Below are 22,500 nucleotides of genomic sequence, written 5' to 3'. Positions count from 1 at the left end.
GTGATTCACTTGACAGCTTTGGCAAGCGAGGTCATAGAATGAGGCAAAACTCACGTAACAGCTGTCTTGCTTAGGGGAAATTTATGACTCAGTTGTGATCGTAAGTTGAGGACTACCTACAGAGGATGCGAAAATAAGATTTAGAAAACGAATCGAGATCATTTCTAGAAATATAGGGGGGAAAACTACAAAGATCTTTGCATTACAAGGAAATCTTGCTTGGCTATTATTTTTCTAAAAAAAATAAACACCCATTTAAAAGAAACTGTTTCCCTGCCTTTGTCAGGTGTCATGTCACAAATCAAAAGAACAACACTGCCTATTCCCCCATTCTTGTGAATGGCAAAATGTATATTAGGTACAGGAAATTGCAATTGTGGCTTGTCTGAATTGGTCCATAATTCACACAGGAACCTTGTTATTCTGCGCTTGAATATTAGCTTCTGATTTTTGGTTAAAAGGTGATGAAAGAGAAAGCTTCTGTTTATTTAAAAAAACACTTTGAAATGCTTTTTCTACTAAAACATTCAATGCAGCTTACAGCAGTTTGGGAGTTAACGCTTGTACATCATATAAAGCAGAAGGATAAATGATCGTTCTGATCTAAAGTTTAATGCAGCGAACAATACTGTGTAACTAAAGCTAAACTGAGATTCCTCGGCCATCAAGCCAGGATGTTCCACGGGCTGTCACTGCATTAATGTTTTATGTGAAGGGAATTTCAATCCCTGCCCTGTGGGGAGGTGGGAGATACGAATTTGCACACTGTTGTGTCCCCTCCTTCCAAGTTTTTTTTTTTTAATAACATGTACCTCTGTTTTGTCTGCTCGGAACTTGGTTGTCTGATAGGTAGCCGTATAAGCTGAAATGAATAAATGAGCGCGTGAATAAAATAAGAGCGACAGTAGGTAAATAAACTTAGAAAATCCTTAAAACGTGGATCAGAGTCACCTGATTGAGTTGGGTGGCTATAGAAATCGAATGAATGAATGAATGAATGAATGAATGAATGAATGATAACAGCAACTTTGAGTTGTTGGTCTGGGTTGCTAAGAGCAAAGCAAATTCCCTTGGTGAGGATAACATTTTTGCCACTGTAGATTTCTCCTTGCAAGCAGACAAGAAGGAAGATTCCAGTTAATGCATTACTTGCCAACCGTGACCACTTTAAAATGTGTGCGCTTCAACTCCCAGAATTCCCCATGGTTGGCTGGGGAATTCTGGGAGTTGAAGTCCACACGTCTTCAAAGTGGCCAAGGTTGAGAAGTACTGCCTTAATCTATGGCTTAGACCAGGGGTAGGCAACCTTGGCTCTTTTATGACTCGTGGACTTCAACTCCCAGAATTCCTGAGCCAGCATGGCTGGCTCAGGAATTCTGGGAGTTGAAGTCCACGAGTCATAAAAGAGCCAAGGTTGCCTACCCCTGGCTTAGACACTTTGGGTTGGTTTATATATAAGAAGACTGTATTTAAAGTTTATTATTATTGTTGTTTTTTGAAATTATAAAGTTGCAGATAATTACCATTGCAAAATTTGGAAACGAATTGTTCCTTGCATTGCTTCCCGACCCAGAGCCTTTTAAACCGATACCTTTTATGTCGACATATTTGACGGGTCCGTTTATTGTGAAGAACGGCCTATTATCAAAATAGACTTCCACACTCTTATTGATTTCAGCCAAGCCACGCTTTGATTTAGGACATTTTAATACGAAAGGGGAGTTTTAAAATCGATACAAGATGCCGGTAATTATTTAACCAGTCATCGGTTTTTTTTGTGGTTTTTTTTTTTTGCGTTGCTCCTTGAAGATGATCTTTGCAATTTAAACTGTCTGAATGTCAGCTTTTGTTAGCAGTGGCTGATTGCTTGGACATGTTTCCTGAATGCTCGTCTGGCCTATTTAATTTCACGTCGGAATATTGGATTTATTTTGCATGTGCTATAATAGTAAGTTGGCCCCCTTCCATTTCTCTTCTGGATGTCTGTTAATTGTCTTATTGAAAGCTGATCCGAGGAGGGAAGGCAGGAGAAATAAAACTATAATGGGACCTATTCTATAAAAGATTATGTCAGCAGGACGAGCGAAGTCCTTAGGAGACCATTAGACCCCAGGCCTCTGGCCCTTCTTGTCAATACTTACTATTCTTTGGAAGACATTACGCAGAGTCTACAGTAAAATAAGGCAGTCAAATAGAGTCTACAGTAAAATAAGGCAATTTGGTGACCTGACAGGTCACCAAACCGCCCCGTATGGAGCCAGCATGTAATGTTGGAGGCTAAAAGGGCTGATAATGGATTGAAGGCCTTCTGTTCCTTTGACATTTAGAGGCAACCATTTTCACGAACAAATCCTGGACTAAGTGTTCCCTAAGGGTTTTATTAGGGAATATCGGAGTCGGAAGGGACCTTGGAGGTCATCTAGTCCAACCCCCAGCTCAAGAAGGAGACCCCGTACCATTAATCCACTGGTTAATTGTTCTCACTGTCAGGAAATTTCTCCTTAGTTCTAAGTTACTTCTCTCCTTGATGGGTTTCCATCCGTTGCTTCTTGTCCTGCTTTCAGGCGCTTTGGAGAATAGCTTGACTCCTTCTTCTTTGGGGCAGCCCCTGAGAGATTGGAAGGCTGCTATCATGTCACCCCAGTCCTTCTTTTCTCTAGACTGGCTATACCAGGGATAGGCAACCTTGGCTCTTTTATGATTCGTGGACTTCAATTCCCAGAATTCCTGAGCCAGTCCACGAGTCATAAAAGAGCCAAGGTTGCCTACCCCTGGGCTATACCCAATTCCTGCAGCCGTTCTTCATACGTTTCACTCTCCAGGCTCCTAATTAATCTGGAATGCACTTTGGATTAGTAATAGTAGTAATAAAGTTGGAAGGGACCTTGGAGGTCATCTAGTCCAACCCCCTGCTCAGGCAGGAAACCAACCCTCTACCATTTCAGACAAATTGGCTCTCCAGTCTCTTCTTAAAAACCTCCAGCGTTGGAGCATTCACCGCTTCCGGAGGCAGGCGTTGAATCCGAGTGCATCTTTGCCACTTTTGAAATAAACTCAGTTGTAATGTTGCACGTGTGACTGTGTATATGCGTGTGTCTTTGCGGTGTGGCTTGCCTTCCCTAACACGAACACCTCAGGACCGTTAATTATGGTTTTTTTTGGGGGGGGGTCCAGTAGGCATCCGTAGTCCTTGACCCACAACGACAGCTGGAGCCAGGATGTCTATGGCTAAGCAAGCTGGTTGTTAAAAGGAGTTGTGTCTCATTTTTACGACCTTTCCTTATCGCAATTGTTGAAGAAATCACTTGTGAAGGGAAGCACAGGGTCCCTAAGCCCATCCACCTTGCAACCTCTGGACTTTGCTTGCCAAAATCTGGCTGGGAAGGTCACAGATGGATGATCGGTGACCCAGGGGGGCTGCAGACATCCTAGGATTTGATCACGTGGCCACGGAGACTCCACGGGGCTCCGAAGTGCGAGGAGCAGTCAGAAGCCACTTTTTTTCCAGCGCTGTTGTAACTTTGAACCGTCCCTAAACGAACGGTTGTTAGTTAAAAGGACGCTTGCCCTGGCTTCTCTGTACTGGGCATGGGGTCCTGGAGTCAAATGGGTCCTGGACCCATTTATTTGAACAAGCTGGCCTGGCCTGATGGGGGATGTTAGGTTTTTTAATGGGGTTTTTTTATATTGTCATTGTCTTTATCTGGGCTATTATTTAATCCTTTTTAATTTTTGTATTCTCTATTTATATGTGCCCTGTTCACCGCCCTGAGTCCTTCGGGAGAAGGGCGGTATATAAATATAATAAAATAAATAAATAAATAAATCTGGGTCGCCGTGTTTTTCAAGGCTTCTTTTGAAATACACAGTTGGGCTCTTATAGGAATCTTTTCTTTAGGACAATATTTTTTTTAAAAAAAAACAACAACAACACCCAGGCCTGTGACTTGGAAGTTGGTCCTTTTCGACCCAACCTGGTTGAGTTTAACTGCAACTAGAAGATTTGGGCCAAATTGAGCTGCTGTTGATTGCAAACAGAAACCCCAGGCTTTTGTCAGGGCCTTTGCGACCGTTCTGGGGAAGAGAAAAGGGACGCCACTTTTTAAGCCTAATATTTGAACAGGCTCGGCATGATGTCATTGTGACAGGTGCCCACCAGGTTGGCTTCTTCGACTTCTGAGCAGATTTAACCGGTTGTTATTCAGTACCGGGAAGAAACGGGTGATTTGGCAAGTGTGCCCCAATTGACTGCTCCGACACAATAGTGGCCTTTGTTAGGGTCTCCAGATTGCCTTGCCTTAATCTACTAAAGCTCTGCTTCTTCATCATGTGTAATCCGCATGCCTTTGATGACAACTGCAAACGAATTTTAAACATTTCTGCTTTATGCTTGGCTTCACGTGCGTTACAGCTGACGTGCATCGGTGTAATTAAAGGAAAAACACTGCTGGGTGTATTATTATTTATCCCACCTTTATTACTTTATAAATTACTGAAGGCGGTGAACTCCTGCCTCCTCCTCCTCCTCCTCTCTTCCCCACAACATCAACTTTCTGAGGTGAGTTGGGCTGAGAGGGAGGGACTGGCCCAGAATCACCCAGCCGGCTTTCATGCCTAGGGCGGGACTAGAACTCACAGTCTCCTGGGGATTTGGCCCAAAATCACCCAGCTGATTTTTATGCCTCAGGCGGGATTAGAACTCACCGTTTCCTGGGGACTGGCCCAAAATCACCCAGCTGACTTTCATGCCTAGGGCAGGACTAGAACTCACCGTCTCCTGGGGATTGGCCCAGAGTCACCCAGCCGGCTTTCATGCCTCAGGCGGGACTAGAACTCACCGTCTCCTGGGGATTGGCCCCAAATCACCCAGCTGACTTTCATGCCTCGGGTGGGACTAGAACTCACTGCCTCCTGGTGATTGGCCCAGAGTCACCCAGCCGGCTTTCATGCCTCAGGCGGGACTAGAACTCACCGTCTCCTGGGGATTGGCCCCAAATCACCCAGCTGACTTTCATGCCTAGGGTGGGACTAGAACTCACCGCCTCCTGGGGATTGGCGCAGAGTCACCCAGCCGGCTTTCATGCCTGAGGTGAACCTGGTTTCTAAGCCACCATCTTAACCGGTACACCAAACTGGCTATACGACTGGTGTTTTGCAGCTTCTGGAAGCAACAAAAACATAGTACAACCAGGGCTTTTTTTGTCATAGAACTCTTAGAACGGAGTTCCGGCACCTTTTTTGGATGGAACCTTGTAGGGTAGGCAAGGCATGTGTGAGTTTTTTTTACAAAATAAGCACTGAGTATAAATAACTACAAGCCTCTTGAGAGCTTATTGGTCGAAGATGGTCTACTACTCCTTTGCTGTGATTCCAAAACCTTATTCTAAAGGTTTGCTAAACTTCCTTTTGAAGAATGAACGGTAGGTTGATCTCCCCGACGTTTGTTTCCATTAGTTTTGTGTGCAGCTTTACATAAGCAAACACGCTTGAAAACCTCTTAAAAACATTCCTTCCCAGTGTCTAATTTTAAGTCCTGTGCATGTGCGTGCGCGCACGCGCACACACACACACACACACACAGACTGCATTTGGGCGGGGGGGGGGGCTCACAGGAAAAAAAACACACAAAGGCACATTTTTCTTGCTTTACAGTAAAGTTCTGAGCTTTGTTTCTCCAAATGGTGAAGCAGCAATTTAGAGATCTGCAAAATACTGAAAAATAGCCGAGGCTGTTCTATTCCCTCCAAAAATTCTTCCTTTAGTCGTACCGAGTTTTGCAAACCAGATGAGGCAGACTCGGCTGCTGTATCGCAGCCTTTATTTATTTCGTTCAGCTTATTTTAGCCATCTTGGCTCCCTCCGTTTTCTTTTCCTGAAAAAGAAGTTTGCTTGGACTCTCCTTGGCTGGGAGCCCGAACTGAACGGCCGTTGATTTACTAGCTTAATAGAAGGTTTTGCTGGAATTCATTAAAGGGCAGAAGGGATTATAAATCCAGAGCTCTGTTGGAAGGGGCCAGAAGACATAATTTGCAGGATAAGAATGGCGTTATAACCTCGGCCGCTTAGCATCCAGTTAGTAATGGAGTAGAATTTATTTATTTACTTATTTATTAAATTTTTATGCCTGCTCATGTCACTGATAAGAGTGACTCTGGACACCTTACAATGCAATTCAAAAGTAAAAAAAAAAGTGGGAGATTATATTATATTCAGCCTTCCATCCTTCCGAGGTAGGTAAAATGAGGACCCAGATTGTTGGGGGCAATAAGCTGACTTTGTAATAATGCCGCTTGGGGTGTGTGTGAAAGCCCTAATAAGCAGGCATATACATAGAATGAAGGCTACTGCTAAGCTTGTAAGCCGCCCTGAGTCTTCGGAGAAGGGCGGGATATAAATGGAATTAAAATAAAAATAAAAAATAAAAATAAATATTTTGTTACGAAGTGAGACAAGCGAAATCTTGGTTACCCAACGCCTGAAAATTATAAATTATCAAAGGTTGAATTGGAATATTGATGAGAAATCGACAATTGGGTAAACATTAATGACCGGATATGGATTGTTTACGAAGATTGAATGTAATTAAGAGAGATGTACAAGCTAAAAATTTATTGATAAATGTAATAATGATGTTTTTATTGAATCGATATAACTAGAACTGTACTAGCTTGAATACGAGAGAGTAAATGTTAAGGGGAAAAGAGAAGAAATATTTGATGTTGTAACCTGAGATTTGCACTAAAGATTTTGTTATTGAACTATTGATTAAACCAGTCTCCAGGTTGCTTTTTTAAATACTCAAATGTAAAATTGGAAAATTAATAAAATATTATTTTAAAAAAATAAAGTAAAAAAAAAGTACAGAGAAGAGCAACAAAGAGGATCAGGGGACTGGAGGCTAAAACATACAAGGAACGGTTGCTGGAATTGGGGATGTCTAGTTTAATGAAGAGAAGGACGAGCGGGGACATGATAGCCGCGTTCCAGTATCTCAGGGGCTGCCCCAAAGAAGAGGCAGTCAAGCTATTCCCCAAAGCACCAGAAGGCAGGACAAGAAATAATGGGTGGAAACTAATCAAGGAGAGAAGCAATCTAAGGAGGAATTTCCTGACAGTGAGAACAATTAACCAGTGGAACTCCTTGCCCCCAGAAGTTGTGAGTGCCCCAACACTGGAGGTTTTTAAGAAGAGACTGGGCAGCCATATGTCCAGCTGCCTCAGGAATTCTGGGAGTTGAAGTCCACGAGTCATAAAAGAGCCAAGGTTGCCTACCCCTGGCCTAGGCCTAGGCCACTTTATGGCTTGTGGACTTCAACTCCCAGAATTCCTAAGCCGGCCACACTGAGGGAAAAGAGAGAGGTTTCCAAGCTGAGCCATGCTGGCTGAGGAATTCTGGGAGTTGAAGTCCACGAGTCATAAAAGAGCCAAGGTTGCCTACCCCTGGCCTAGGCCTAGGCCACTTTATGGCTTGTGGACTTCAACTCCCAGAATTCCTAAGCCGGCCATGCTGAGGGAAAAGAGAGAGGTTTCCAAGCTGAGCCATGCTGGCTGAGGAATTCTGGGAGTTGAAGTCCAACGAGTCATAAAAGAGCCAAGGTTGCCTACCCCTGTCCTATCCCAATAAAACCACACCTTTTTCCACACGTAAGATAGCATTTTTTGCTCCTTGGCTCTAATAAATTTTTTGGGGGGTGGTTTCAAGAATGTTAAGCTTTGCATAGTCGTAAATATGGGAACCACAGAGAAGCTGAGGGACTATAGGGGGTCCTCGACTTAAGACCACAGCTGAGCCCAAAATGTATGTTGCTAAGCGAGACAGTTTGTTAAGTGGATTTTGCCCCCCTTCTATGACCATTCTTGCCACAGATATTAACTGAATCACTGCAGATGGGAAGTTAGTAGCAGGGTTGCGAAGAGACTCTGCCTTCCCCTTGTCACTTTGCTTGGCAGAAGTTCCCAAAAGGGGAATCTCACGACCCCGGGGCACTGCGACCGTCATAAATACGAGTCCGTGGCCAAGTATCTGAATCCTGATCACACGACCACGGAGATGGCGCAATGGTCCTAAAGTGTGAAAAACGATCGTAAGTCACTGTTTTCCGTGCCGCTGTGATTCTGAACGGTCACTAAATGAATCGTCGTAACTCAGGGATAGAATGGGCTCCTTTTGAATGGTAAAATCTGTAGAGGGGCACTGTGTGACACTTGTCAGTTTTTTTTAAAAAAAAAAAAAGCATTCCAGGATAAGGCAACTGGGAACTGCACCCTCCAGATGTTTATAGATGCACATCTGTTCAGCTTCTCCCGTTTATTTGTCATTTGTGGCTTTTATGATGGTGTCAGGCACAACTTAAGAGCTTGGTTTCCTGATAAATTTACTGATAGTTTTTTGTGGTGTCCAAAATAAAGCGACTGCCCTAAGTGGTTTTTTGTTGTTGTTGTTGTTTTTTTGCATTCCCACCTGTGAAGTAGACAAAATAACCACATCCTTGACATACCAGTAATGCTGGAATTGCACAAACTGCCGGAGTGGGTTGACCATCGGCTGAAACAGCACGCCCTTGAATTATTGGATTTAGCCAGACATGGAAAAGGGAATGGAGCTAATAAGCAACGCTTGGCTGACATCTGGATAGTTGCAACTGCCTTAGATGAACTTCCACTAATTTTCAGGGAGATAGTTGGGGCACCGTGATTGAATAAACGCGCGAGAGCCTTTTGCCAATAGTAGAACGTCTCCGACTGTCCCACAGCATCCTACTTAGTGTTAAATCAAAAGTTGTCCAAGATAGGGGCCGTAAATATTCTCAGATTCTTGGAAAAGAGAGTGGGGGAAATAGTTCTAGGTGGAGACTGGGTGGTCTCAACTTTTATGATGCTATGAAACTGGTGCTAGCCTTCTTTCCTTTCCATAAATCTTGGGCAAGATGTCCCAAAGGCGCTTTCTCAAGAGGCAACTGGATTTTTCCCCCCTTGTTTTTCCTTGGAGACAATAATAACAATAATAATAATAAGTTGGAAGGGACCTGGGAGGTCATCTAGTCCAACCCCCTGCTCAGGCAGGAAACCCTATACCATTTCCGACAAATGGCTGTCCAGTCTCTTCTTAAATACTTCCAGTGTTGGAGCATTCACCACTTCTGGAGGCAGGTTGTTCCACTGGTTAATTGTTCTCACTTTCAGGAAATTTCTCCTTAATTCCAGGTTGCTTCTCTCCTTGATTCGTTTCCATCTGTTGCTTCTTGTGGTGCCTTCAGGTGCTTTAGAGAATAGCTTGACTGCCTCTTCTTTGGGGCAGCCCCTGAGATATTGGAACGCTGCTATCCTGTCACTCCTCATCCTTCTCTTCGTTAAATTAGACATAACCAATTCCATCAGCCGTTCGTTGTATGTTTGAGCCTCCAGTCCCCTGATCCTCTTTGTTGCTCTTCTCTGTACCCTTTCTAGAGTCTCGACATCTTTTTTACATTGTGGTGACCAAAACTGGATGCAGTATTCGCTTCTCAGAGTAACACAATAACAGAGTTGGAAGGGACCTGGGAGGTCCTCTAGTCCAACCCCCCGCTCAGGCAGGAGACCGGGCCAAAACCATTTCCGACAAATGGCTGTCCAGACTCTTCTTAAAAACCTCCATTGTTGGGGCACTCACAACTTCTGGAGGCAGGCTGTTCCACTGATTTGATTGTTCTAACTATCGGCAAGTGTCTCCTTGGTTATAAGATGCTTTTCTCTCCTCGATTCTTCTCATCCAAGACTGTTGACTGTCGGAACTGAAGAAGGTTCTTGGGTGGAAAGAAGGAAAAACTAAGAACGTCCAGTTGCCTCTTGGCAAAGCACCTTTGGCGCAGCCGTGATGTGGATGACTGAGAATCTCCACGGACATTTGGTCTTCTAGAACGGAGATCTAGAGACTTGTCAACTTCAAGACTTGTGGACTTCAACTCCCAGAATCCCCCAGCCAGCATGGCTGGCTGGGGGATTCTGAGAGCTGAAGTCCACATATCTTAAAGTTTGCCACGTTTGGAGACCCCTCTGCTAGAGGGCCGTGGCACAGAAGGAAAGCTCCTAACTTGGGGTTTCTAGCACTGATGATGTTACCTAGTTGGGTAATGAAATATCTGCAAGGAAACAGCCAGGCTCAGAAAGCACTAAGGACCCCACACTTCAAATATATCTATTTATCCATAATTCTCAAATCTTCTCAAAACATAGAAGCAAGGGTCTGAATAATAATAATAATAATAATAATAATAATAATAATAATAATAATAATAATAATAATAATAATAATAAGCAGGCATATACATAGAATGAAGGCTACTGCTAAGCTTGTAAGCCGCCCTGAGTCTTCGGAGAAGGGCGGGATATAAATGGAATTAAAATAAATAAATAAATAAATAAAATAATAATAATAATAATAATAATAATAATAATAATAATAATTATTATTATTATTATTATTATTATTATTATTATTAATAATAATAATAATAATAATAATAATAATAATAATAATAAAGTTGGAAGGGACCTTGGAGGTCATCTAGTCCAACCCCCTGCTCAGGCAGGAAACCCTATACCATTTCAGACAAATGGCTGTCTAGTCTCTTCTTGAAAACCTCCAGTGTTGGAGCTTTCACAGCTTCTGGAGGCAAGGAGTTCCACTGGTTAATTGTTCTCACTGTCAGGAAGTTTCTCCTTAGTTCCAGGTTGCTTCTCTCCTGGATTAGTTTCTCCATCCGTTGCTTCTTCTCCTGCCTTCGGGCGCTTTGGAGAAGAGCTTGACTGCCTCTTCTTTGGGGCAGCCCCTGAGATACTGGAACACTGCTATCATATCCCCCTTCACCCTTCTCTTCGTTAAACTACACATACCCAATTCCAGCAACCGTTCCCTATATGTTTTAGCCTCCAGTCTTAATGGTCCACACACTTTTATCAAGAGAGCCAGCCATTTTGTCCTGGGAGACTTGACTCTAAACAGGAAGGCAATTTTCCATTTGAGACTGAGGAGTTAATAAAACTGACCACTTACAATAACATAATTTCCAGCAGGTCCTGCGGCATTACCTTGCAACGTGCCACAACAGGCTGGAATTTTTTTTATCTTGGCAAAAATAATTTGCTTTTTTTCTTCTAGCGAAACTCACCGTAACAAACGTTTTTAGCCAAAGCCCCGACTGAACCGTTTCTCATCTGGGATGCATCTGTGTCCCCCCAAACGGCAGCCTGAATACATTTTCCAGAAATGTGGCTTTTGCAAAACGGAACTTAATGGCCTTGTTAGCAAGTTTTGTCCTGAGTTTACAGGCCTTGTTATAATTGAAGCCAGCAAAGGCCCATTTATTCTGAAACGGTGTCCTTGAAATAGTCTGGTGTGGGTAGCAGAATTCTTCTGGAGCATTTCAACTTCATAGCCCAAGAATGCAACAAGATTATTTATTTATTTATTTATTTTAAAAAAAGATAAATAAAAACATAAAATCAAATAGGGAATCTTACAGACCTGCGGCCCAAGCTGCTCTTTCTTGACAAATTTTTGATTTGAAAAAGCAAATCTTTGTTTCTTCTGCAGTTTTTGAGAAAGAAAAAATCAGAGAGAGAGAGACCTATTTAAAGTTTCTTCGAGTAATTAACATTCAGGATAGTATTTGGCACAGGTAGTCCTCAACTTACAGCACTTCATTCAGTGACCGTTGGAAGTTACAACGGCACTGGAAAAAGTTGAGTTACGGTCACGTTTCGCACGGCCGTTGCAGCATCCCCAGGGTCACGTGATGAAAATTCAGACAGATGCTTGGCAGTTGGTTCACACTTACGACGGTCGCAGTGTTCCACCCCACCCCACCCACGGTCACTTGAGCACCTTTTGCAACCTTCTGACAGAGTCAGTGGGGAAGCCAATTTTACTTCAGAACCATGTTAGTAACTGAAGAACTGCGGCGATTTACATAACATAAGTCTAAACGGGAGGTGTTACCCCCCCGTCGATAGGGCTCGCAACTTGGGCGTCCTCCTGGATTCACAGCTCAATTTTGAAGACCATATAGGAGCCGTGACCAGGGGGGCTTTTGCCTAGGTTCGCCTGGTGCGCCAGTTGCGACCCTACCTGGACCGAGATGCCCTACGCATAGTCACCCATGCTCTCGTGACCTCCTGGTTAGACTACTGCAACGCTCTCTACATGGGGCTGCCCTTGAGGACCATTCGGAGGCTCCAGCTGGTGCAGAATGCGGCCGCGCGAGTTGTGATGGGGGTTTCCCGATACTCCCGTGTAACACCTCTACTCCGCGAGCTGCATTGGCTTCCGGTTGCCCTCCGGGTGAGATTCAAGGTGCTGGTGATGACCTATAAAGCCCTAAATGGCGAGGGTCCGGGATATTTGAGGGAACACCTCCTGCCAGCATCAAACCCCCTTCGTCCAGTGCGCTCGAACAGGGAGGGCCTTCTCAGGGTGCCGCCGGTAAAAGATTGCTGGCGGATAACACCCAGGTGGAGGGCCTTCTCAGTGGGTGCGCCTGCCCTGTGGAACCAGCTGCCCGTGGAGCTTAGGACTGCCCCCGACCTCCGTTCATTCCGTCGGGACCTGAAGACCTGGCTCTTTGAGCTCTCCGGCCCAGGCTGAGAATTTTTAACTGAGGTTTTTAGTTAAGGGATAATTTAATCTTTTTTAATTGTTTTTTTTTAACTTTTGTATTTTGTACTGTTTGATTTTAAATACCCTGTAAACCGCCCTGAGTCCTTCGGGAAAGGGCGGTATATAAATTTAATAAAATTAAATTAAATTAAATCTGTTGGCAAGAAAAGGTCGTAAAGTGGGGCGAAATTCACATCTGTCTTGCTTGGCCACAGAAATTTGGGGGGGGCTCCGTTGTGGTCGTACGTCGAGGATTACCTACACTGTTAGGTCCGAACGGGGGGGGTGGGGTGGGTGGGTAAAAGAGTGGGCTGGAGAAACGCTGTTGCTTCAGAAGTGGATTTAAATTGCGTATTTTCGAAGCCATCCCTAGCATTCCTCCCTTGAGCAACGAGAAGGGATGCGTGAGGTCAACCCCGTTCTTCCATTTCAGGAAATCCTCCAAGCACGGGGCCGCGTAGTATTTATTGCAAGAGACTTGGTTTCAACCCTTGCCGCACCAACGGAGGAAAATACTCCGGCAAATCGAAGTCTTTTTTTTCCCCCCAGTTGATCCCGTGCCTCGCTAGTTCAGGCCGGAATGATATCGACTCCTCTGCCTTGATCCTTTAGCAGCGAAGACTTAAGTCTGCAAAAGACCCGGATGGAAAAAAGAAAAAGAAAGGAAAGATCAAAGGAAAGGATGAAAGCCAACATCATTGGGAATTTGGGTTAAAATATTGAGCCACGGGGTACGAGAGAGGGGAGCACACGGACACCTGCCTGTCTATTGATTCGGTGCATTTATCCTGCCGACGGCTGAAATCCGCGACAGCCCTTAGCCGACTTTTCGGGCAGCCTCTTCGTACGGGCGGCGCGTGTAAGGAGAAACCCCTTTGGATTCAAGCTCCGAACAGCGGTTCCCGTGTAAGGTGCTGAGTTTGCCGCGTTCCGACAAAAATAAAAGGGCAGCGGCTCGAACGGTCAGTCCAGAAAAGAGACAATGCGTTAAGACCACGACTGAGCCCCCAGATCAGCGTCGCTAAGCGAGACAGTCGCGAAGCGAGGTGTGCCCCGTTTTACGGCCTTCCTTGCCACAGTTTTTTTTAAAAGTGAAACGCTGCAGTTGTTAAGTTTAGTCACACGGGTCTTAAGTGAATCTGGCTTCTCCCATTGGCTTTGCTGGTCAGAAGGTCGCAAAGGGGTCACGTGGACATCCCCCACCCCAGCCCACCCCCGGGACACGGCCATTGCTTATAGATAAACGCCTGAATTTTGATCACGGGGACGCTACAACGGCCGTACGTGTGCAAAACGGCCCTGGGTCGCTTTTCCCCAGTGCTGTTGTAACTTTGAATGGTCACTAAACAAGGTGTTGTTAAGTGGAGGACTGGCTGTATTCAGAAAAAAAAACCCCTTGCTGCCTTTTGCTCAAGTCCATAAGAACGGGTGGCATAGCAGTCCCAGACTCCTGTCTTTCGCTGAACTTTTAGGAAAGTTGGCCAAAAGCGATTGATTTTTAAGATCGATTTAACATGCCTGCTGGCTCTGCTTCCTGAGAGCGATTAGGAGTTGTGGGCATCTTGTTGGGGAAAGCTGGTTTACGCCGAGCGAATTTATTTATTTATTTATTATTTATTTTGGCTAAATTTGCCGTATTGCCCTAAGAAGCTATATTGTGACCTGTTCTATTTTGGGAAACCCGTCATCTCGTTGCAGCAGACGGTCATTACGTTGACAGTGATCACTTGAAACTAAATCTCATTGTGGAGTGGAAGTACTGGGCTTCGTCCCACAGTCAGCCAGATGTTTAGACTGGATTGGGCGTTTTCGCACACCCGTCCAGTCCTTCCCGAGGACCTCCGATGGGCAGATGTTGCTGGTTGGTGGGGTTAAAGGGATCGTCGCAGGATGTAAAAGCTGTGTGTTGCAGTCGACTCGGCAGTGATGTTGTCAAGGCTGATGGCGTTCAGGTGGCGCTCCAGATGCTTTGAACTTGCACCCAGGGCGCCTTTCGCCATTGGTACCCCCTTAGCTTTCTTTTGCGACAGTCGTTCTACCTCTGTTTGCAGGTCTTTATGTTTTGTGATTTAGTATGAGGGTTCGTCACACGCGGTTTGGTGTTTTTGTCCACTAAATCAAGCCCTGCCCAAAGACATGGGATATGCGGGTGGCTGCGGTTTGATGGTGTTAAAACGTATCACTGCAGGAGGTGACCTATTCCAAGAGAAGCTGCCTTTTGACTGAGGGAAATTTTGATTTTGGCAATGCCGGCGACGTTGGAATTGTGCTCCAGATGTTTTGGGATCAAACCCTAAGGCGCTTATTGCCGTCGGAACTACCTTTGACATCTTTTGCCACTCTCGTTCGACTTCCATTGGCAGGTCTTTGTATTTTGTTACCTTCTCCAGTTCTTTTCCTTCTGATCGGCTGTGTCTAGTTACTGCCACCTCCCCGATCTTGACCAGGGGGTCCTCAAACTTGGCCACTTTTAAGACTTGTGGACTTCAACTCCCAGAATTCCCCAGCCAGCATGTATTTCTACCAGCATGGCTGGCTAGAGAATTCTGGGGGTTGAAGTCCACAAGTCTTAAAAGTGGCCAAGTTTGAGGGCCCCTGGTCTAGACTTTTTTCTCTTTCGTGTCAAGACTTGTGACAGGTGCTTGTCTGTTTGAATTCTGAAGACCCAGAGCACTTTAGCCTACTATTATTATCACAGGTTATAGGGACGCGGTGGCTCAGTGGGTTAGGATGCTGAGCTTGTCGATCAGAAGGTCGGCAGTTTGGCGGGTTGAATCCTGAGTGCCGCGTAACAGAGTGAGCGCCTGTTACTTGTCCCAGCTTCTGCCAACCTAGCAGTTCGAAAGCACGTAAAAATGCAAATAGAAAAATAGGGACCGCTCCGGTGGGAAGGTAACAGCGCTCCGTGCGCCTTTGGTGACTAGTCATGCTGGCCACATGACCACGGAGACGTCCTCGGACAAGCGCTGGCTCTTCGGCTTTGAAACAGAGATGAGCATCGGCCCCTAGAGTCGGAAACGACCAGCACGCGTGTGCGGGGGAACCTTTACCTTTACCTTTTATTATCACAGGTATTCCTTGACTAACAATTTTTATTATTATTATTATTATTATTATATGACCGTTTGAAGTTCCAAATGGCACTGAGAAAAGGTTTTCCCGCTTACGACCGTCGCAGCATCCCCAGGGTCACGCGATCAAAAATTGGGATGCTTTGGCAACTGGCTCATATTTATGACGGTTGCATCGTCCCGGGGGGGTCTTACGATTCTGACAAGCCGAGTCAATGGGGAAGCCAGATTCACTTAACAACCATGTCACTAAACTTAACAACTGCAGCGATTCACTTCACAGTCGGGGTAAGGAAGGTCGTAAAACGAGGCAAACCTCATTGCTAAAGCAACTGTCTTGCTTAGCAACAGAAATTTTAGCCTTGGTTGTGCTCCTAAGTCAAGAACTACCCATATTGCGGTTCATTATTATTGTGGTCCGTCGCGCAGTCAGCCAGATCTTCAAAAATGGATCTTGCTACTTTTGTTTGTCCGTTGAGCCCTTCTCAAGGGCCTGGGACGGGCAGATCTGATTGTCGTTGTTGTTGTCCCATCTCTATCTTGATGTGCTTAACGCTCACTTGGGTCGTCTTCTCGATTCCTTCTCTTTCAGATTTATCACGGAACCGATTCTCCGAGTTGCCGCAAGAAGCTTGCCTCTTCGTTTCCCTCGAAAGCTTGAATTTGTACCAGAACTGCATTCGTTATATTCCAGAAGCCATCCTGAACTTGCAGTCCTTAACATTTTTGAACATCAGGTAAATCATGTCACACCACCCCCTTCTCCCGCTATGCCATCCTTGGCTGCCAAAAAAAAATGCCAACACGGTGCTAGGCTGCACTAAACAGAGGGATAGAATCAAGATCACGTGAGGGGTTAATACCACTTTACAAGGCCTTGGTGAGGCCACACCTGGAGTACTGCAGACAGTTTTGGTCACCACGATGTAAATAAAAAAGATGTCGAGACTCTAGAAAGAGTACAGAGAAGAGCAACAAAGATGATCAGGGGACTGGAGGCTCAAACATATAAAGAACGCTAGCTGGAATTGGGTATTCCTAGTTCAGTGAAAAGAAGGACGAGGGGGGACATAATAACAGTGTTCCAATATTTGAGGGGCTGCCACAGATAAGAGGGGGGGTCCACCTGTTCTCCAACGCAGCAGAAGGGAGGGCAAGAAACAATAGATGGAATAACTTTGTAATAATGCCGTTTGGGGTATGTGTGTGAAAGCCCTAATAAGCAGGCATATACATAGAATGAAGGCTACTGCTAAGTTTGTAAGCCGCCCTGAGTCTTCGGAGGAGGGCGGGATATAAATGGAATTAAAATAAATAAAAAATAAAATATAAATAAATAAATAAATAAATAATAATAATAATAATAATAATAATAATAATAATAATAATAATAATAATAATAATAATAATAATAATAATTTTATTTATATACCGCCCTTCTCCCGAAGGACTCAGGGTGGTGAACAGGGCAGATATATAAAAAAATACAAAAATACAAAAGTTAAAAGAAAATTAAACATATGCCCAGCTAAAAACAATAAATACAGATATTAAAAATGAGTTAAAGTAAAAAGTAATTAAGGAGAGAACCAAGCTAGAACTAAGGAGAAATTTCCTGAGAGTTCAGAACAGTTAACCAGTGGAACCACCTGCCTCCAGAAGTTGTGGGTGCTTCAACACTGGAGGTTTTTAAGAAGAGACTCGACAGCCCCTTTGTCTGAACTGGTGTGGGTGTAGGGTCTCCTGCATGAGCAGGAGATTGGCTGAGGAATTCTGGGAGTTGTAGTCCACAAGTCATGAAAGGGCCAAGTTTGAAGACCCCTGCACTATTATAAGGAAGACCGTTGCTCTCACTAGCCCGCTTCCTGCATTTATATCAGTATCTCTGCTTTTCCAGATCTTATTCACGTTCCTCATTGGGTGTGCAGCCTTAAGGTTCTTCTGCCTAACAATAAACCCACTATAGCGTTTCTGTATTAACAAAGTTGTTTCTGATTTGTTTCCGGTTTTAATTCAAGTCGCTGCCTTAAACGGCTAAAGTCCTAAACACTTTGGTCTGTGTTGTATCAAACACTGCCTCTTGGTTTCAACCAAACATGCCTGAAGCAAAATAGCTGTTTTGAAAGGTTTTCTGCGTTAAGGGTTTGAACGAAACGGCGCAAGCCGTGTCATATTTCAAAAAGCCATTTGAAGTGGCCTGGATGGGAAAGAAAACTCATGTCTCCTGGTCCCAAACGGCGCAAACGGTTCCAGATTTGAAAATGGCCCCATTTAGGGACCAGGCTTGGAAAGAGACTCCTGTGTTTCAAAAGTTAGTTTTGAAGTTGGAGCGAAAAAAACGCCGTTTCGTTCTGATCCCAAGAACAAAACTTGCCTGTTTTGAACAGTGGCAATTTCGAGTGAGCTTGTCCCTTTGGTTGTACAGACAGTCCTCGACTTACATCCGTTCATTTAGTGAGTGTTCAAAGTTACAAAACAGCCCTGAAAAAGGACTGAACGACCGTCTTTCGCACTTAACGACCGTTGCAGCACCTCCACGTTCGGGTGGTCAAAATTCATACATTTGGCAACTGTCTCGTATTTGTGACGGTCGCCGTGTCCCCCGGGGTCACGTGATCCCCTTTTGCGACCTTCTGAAAAGCCAAGTCATTGAGGAAGCCAGATTCATTTAACCACAATGTTACCAGTGTAACCAACTGGTTGGACTAGATGACCTCCAAGGTCCCTTCCAACATCATCATCATCATCATCATCATCATTATTATTATTATTATTATTATTATTATTATTATTATTATTATTATTACTGTAATGATTCACTTAACAATCGTAGCAAGAAAGGTCATAAAATGGGGGGGAAAGCTCGCTTAACCGATGTCTCACTTAGCAACATAAACGTTGGGCTCAGTTGTGGTCGTAACTCGAGGACTTGCCTGGTATTGTTGAAACGGGACATTCCGAAGATGAGATAAGGGGCCGTTTCAAGCGTTCTGCATTCAAAATAAAATGTGAGTGATTTGAGCGTGTCCTTGGTAAAATGAAGGGACGCGGTGGCTCAGTGGGTTAGGACGCTGAGCTTGTCGATCGGAAGGTCGGCGGTTTGGCGGGTCGAATCCCGAGTGCCGCGTAGCAGAGTGAGCGCCTGTTACTCGTCCCAGCTTCTGCCAACCTAGCAGTTCGAAAGCACGTAAAAATGCAAGTAGAAAAATAGGGACCACTCCGGTGGGAAGGTAACAGCGCTCCGTGCGCCTTTGGCGTCTAGTCATGCCGGCCACATGACCACGGAGACGTCCTGGGACAAGCGCTGGCTCTTCGGCTTTGAAACGGAGATGAGCACCGGCCCCTAGAGTCGGAAACGACTAGCACGCGTGTGCGGGGGAATCTTTACCTTTCCCTTTTTGGTGAAATAGGGGCCCGGCTTGACCGGTCCATCTAGTTTTGAGTGGGTCTGTTTCATTTCCACACCTGAAACAAAACGTATTTTCCTGCTGTGCAGATTCCTCCTTCCACGTGGAAATTGAAAGCCCAACTAATTTGGGACACCTCTTTTTTTTTTTTTTTTGATGATTCTTCATCTGGGGAAAACATGTCAGGCCTGTTCTTCGTTTAGCTTTTACTTTAGGCTGTTTCGTTGCCAGATGGATTTCCACAGTTTAGGAACGCTCTCTCAAGATTTCAACTTTTTTTTTTCTTCCCCCCCCCTGGAGATAACGATTTGCTTTCTAAAAATGTTGGGACTTTTCGGGGCCGAGTGATGTAGATAAACACTGCTGGTTTTGCACTTAGGTCTTTGTACATAATTATCCTCCAGCGAGCAGTTGAGATCCTTGCTGTTTTTTTCATGGCAGAGCTTTATACTCCCCCCCCCTTACAGCATACCAGCTTTTGCAATAGGCTACGTTCGGTGAAAAAGTGTTTTGTGTAAAAGGTGGTTTGTTTTTGTATCAAGAGCAGGCGAGGTAGCGATACCTCTTTACAATGCCTCGGTAAGGGCCACACTTGGAATATTGCGTGGAGTTTGGGTTGCCACGATACAAAAAAGATGTTGAGATTCTAGAAAAATGGCAGAGAAGAGCAACAAAGATGATCAGGGGACTGGAGGCTAAAACATATGAGGAACGGTGGCTGGAATTGGCTATGTCTGGTTTAATGAAGAGAAGGACGAGGGGGGACAGGATAGCAGTCTTCCAGTATCTCAGGGGCTGCCCCAAAGAAGAGGGAGTCAAGCTCTTCTCCAAAGCCCCTGAAGGCACCACAAGAAGCAACGGATGGAAACTAGTCAAGGAGAGAAGCAACCTGGAATTAAGGAGAAAATTCCTGACAGTCAGAACAATTAACCAGTGGAACTCCTTGCCTCCAGAAGTTGTGAAACACTGGAAGCTTTCAAGAAGAGACTGGACAGCCATTTGTCTGAAATGGTATTGGGTCTCCTGCCTGAGCAGGGGGTTGGACTAGTCCAGGGCTTTTCAACCAGTGGTACGGGTACCACCTGTGGTACATTGGCACCTGGCAGGTGGTACGCGGCCATCCTAGAAAAAGTGGCAGCGGGGGAGGGGAATGAGCTGAACCGGTGGCAGCACTGCACAAGCCGGAACGAGAGACGGCTGGAGCTGCAGGGCTGTCGGGGCTCAGCGGAAGCGCCAGGATCAGCGCCAGGATCCAGCTGGAGCTCAGCGCTAATCCTGGCGCTTCTGAGCCCAGAAGAGGCGCCGATCAGCTGGAATGTTGCAGCATCTCCAGGGTCTTCTGATTTACATCCAGATGCTTGGCAACTGATTCATATTTATGACGGTCACAGTGTCCCAGGGTCATGTGAAGTGACCAAAACCTGCTGCATCCACCCAGCAGATTTGGGGGGGGGGGAATAAAATCCAAACACCCCCCACCCCCACTGCCAATCCTCAACAGAAATGCTCACAACAATGAACACCTCGGACAGGAGGAAGAGTGCCGCTGGGCGGGCAGGCAGGTGTCTTGCTCGGCTGTGGCTCGGAGGGAACTTTTTTCAGGGCCCTTGTAACTTCGAACAGTCACCAAGCGAACTGTTGTAAGTCGAGGACTACCTGTACTTCATCCCTTTTTTTTCCTTTTTTTTTTTTTGTCATCGTTTTTGACACCTTGCTAGGCGACTGGTGGTCCTCGGATGTTGCCGTATCCTAAAAGTGGTACAATGGGTGAAAAGTTTGAAAAGCCCTGGACTAGATGACCTCCGAGGTCCCTTCCGACTCTGTCATTCTGTACTCCAGCTAGCCGCAAAAGAACCAGACTTGGTCTTAACTTGATCTTTCGGCGATTTAGTTGTGCCTTAACTTCCTTTGTCCTTTACAGCAGGTTTCCTTTCAATTTTTTTTTTTTAAAAAAAGGATATGAGTCAGGGGACAACTTCCGATACTGCTTCCCCTTCAAAATATTTGTGCTGTCCTGCTAGCTGACCTCGGCTAAAGAGGGAAGGCTAAGAATCCTTTTCCCCAAAGCAATTTCACGTCAAAAGGATCCCAGGACCTGGTGGCTTGCTGGTGCCGTTTCCTTCCGAAATGTCCCTCTCGATCCTGTTAGGGATCCACTGAACAAGCTGCTTTGAGTTTCAAGCTCAGCGACTCCGCATTTGCCTTTTCCCAAGGAACCAGCTGGCTGCAACAACAACAACAACAAAAACACAACAACCCACATCCTGACATTTCCTGAGACTTGAGACCGCTCTGTAGCAGAAGCCTTTCGAGGCCTTGGCGCTAACTTTCCGCAAGACTGGCCGTGTTGTTTTCAGCCTCCATTTTGGCTTCCTCCAGAAGCCAGCCGACAAGTGACAACACCGAACGTTTGTGGGTCAGTAGCCCACGTGGTCACGGTCCTTGACTTCTACACTCGTCCGTTCAGTTTTAGCATCCATCGTGATCTTCTCGGACAAACGCAGGCTGTATATAGCATCCGTGGTAAATTTGAATAGTTGGGATTTTTATCCAGGCTTTCTTACTGTGGAAGTAACTCAGCGTGCTGAGCATACCTAATCTTCCTTCCTTCCTTCCTTCCTTCCTTCCTTCCTTCCTTCCTTCCTTCCTTCCTTCCTTTCTTACTGTGGAAGTAACTCAGCGTGCTGAGCATACCTAATCTTCCTTCCTTCCTTCCTTCCTTCCTTCCTTCCTTCCTTCCTTCCTTCCTCCACCCTCCCTCCCTTCCCTCCCTCCCTCCCCCTCCTTCCTTCCTTCCTTCCTTCCTTCCTTCCTCTCTCCCTCCCTCCTTCCTTCCTTCCTTCCTTCCTTCCTCCTCCCTCCCTTCCTTCCTTCCTCCCTCCCCTCCCTCCTTCCTTCCTTCCTTCCTTTCCTTCCTCTCTCCCTCCCTCCTTCCTTCCTTCCTTCCTTCCTTCCTTCCTTCCTTCCTTCCTTCCTTCCTTCCTTCCTTCCTTTCTTACTGTGGAAGTAACTCAGCGTGCTGAGCATACCTAATCTTCCTTCCTTCCTTCCTTCCTTCCTTCCTTCCTTCCTTCCTTCCTCCCTCCCTCCCTTCCTCCCTCCCTCCCTCCCTCCTTCCTTCCTTCCTTCCTCTCTCCCTCCCTCCTTCCTTCCTTCCTTCCTTCCTTTCTCCCTCCCTCCCTCCTTCCTCCCTCCCTCCCTTCCTTCCCTCCTCCTTCCTTCCTTCCTTCCTTCCTTCCTTCTTTCCTTCCTCCCTCCCTCCTTCCTTCCTTCCTTCCTCCCTCCTTCCTTCCTTCCTTCCTTCCCTCCCTCCCTCCTTCCTCCCTCCCTCCCTCCTTCCCTCCCTCCTTCCTTCCTTCCTCCTTCCCTCTCTCCTTCCTTCCTTCTTT

General features: G+C 45.5%; 1 protein-coding gene across 1 annotated transcript in view; it reads left to right on the top strand.

The window, feature by feature from the left end:
• Positions 1-22,500, top strand: part of LRCH3 (leucine rich repeats and calponin homology domain containing 3) — a 109,434-nt gene that overhangs the window by 19,910 nt on the left and 67,024 nt on the right. The window contains exons 2-3 of the mRNA XM_083364855.1: positions 16,297-16,441; positions 21,491-21,527. Coding sequence (XP_083220981.1) covers positions 16,297-16,441; positions 21,491-21,527 — 182 coding nt within the window. The remainder of the gene's footprint in view (positions 1-16,296; positions 16,442-21,490; positions 21,528-22,500) is intronic.

Source organism: Vipera ursinii, assembly GCF_947247035.1.
Source record: "Vipera ursinii genome assembly, chromosome: 5".
Lineage (NCBI taxonomy): Eukaryota > Metazoa > Chordata > Lepidosauria > Squamata > Viperidae > Vipera > Vipera ursinii.
The sequence above is the reverse complement of the archived record's forward strand: the minus strand, read 5'-3'. Positions and strand labels throughout refer to the sequence as shown.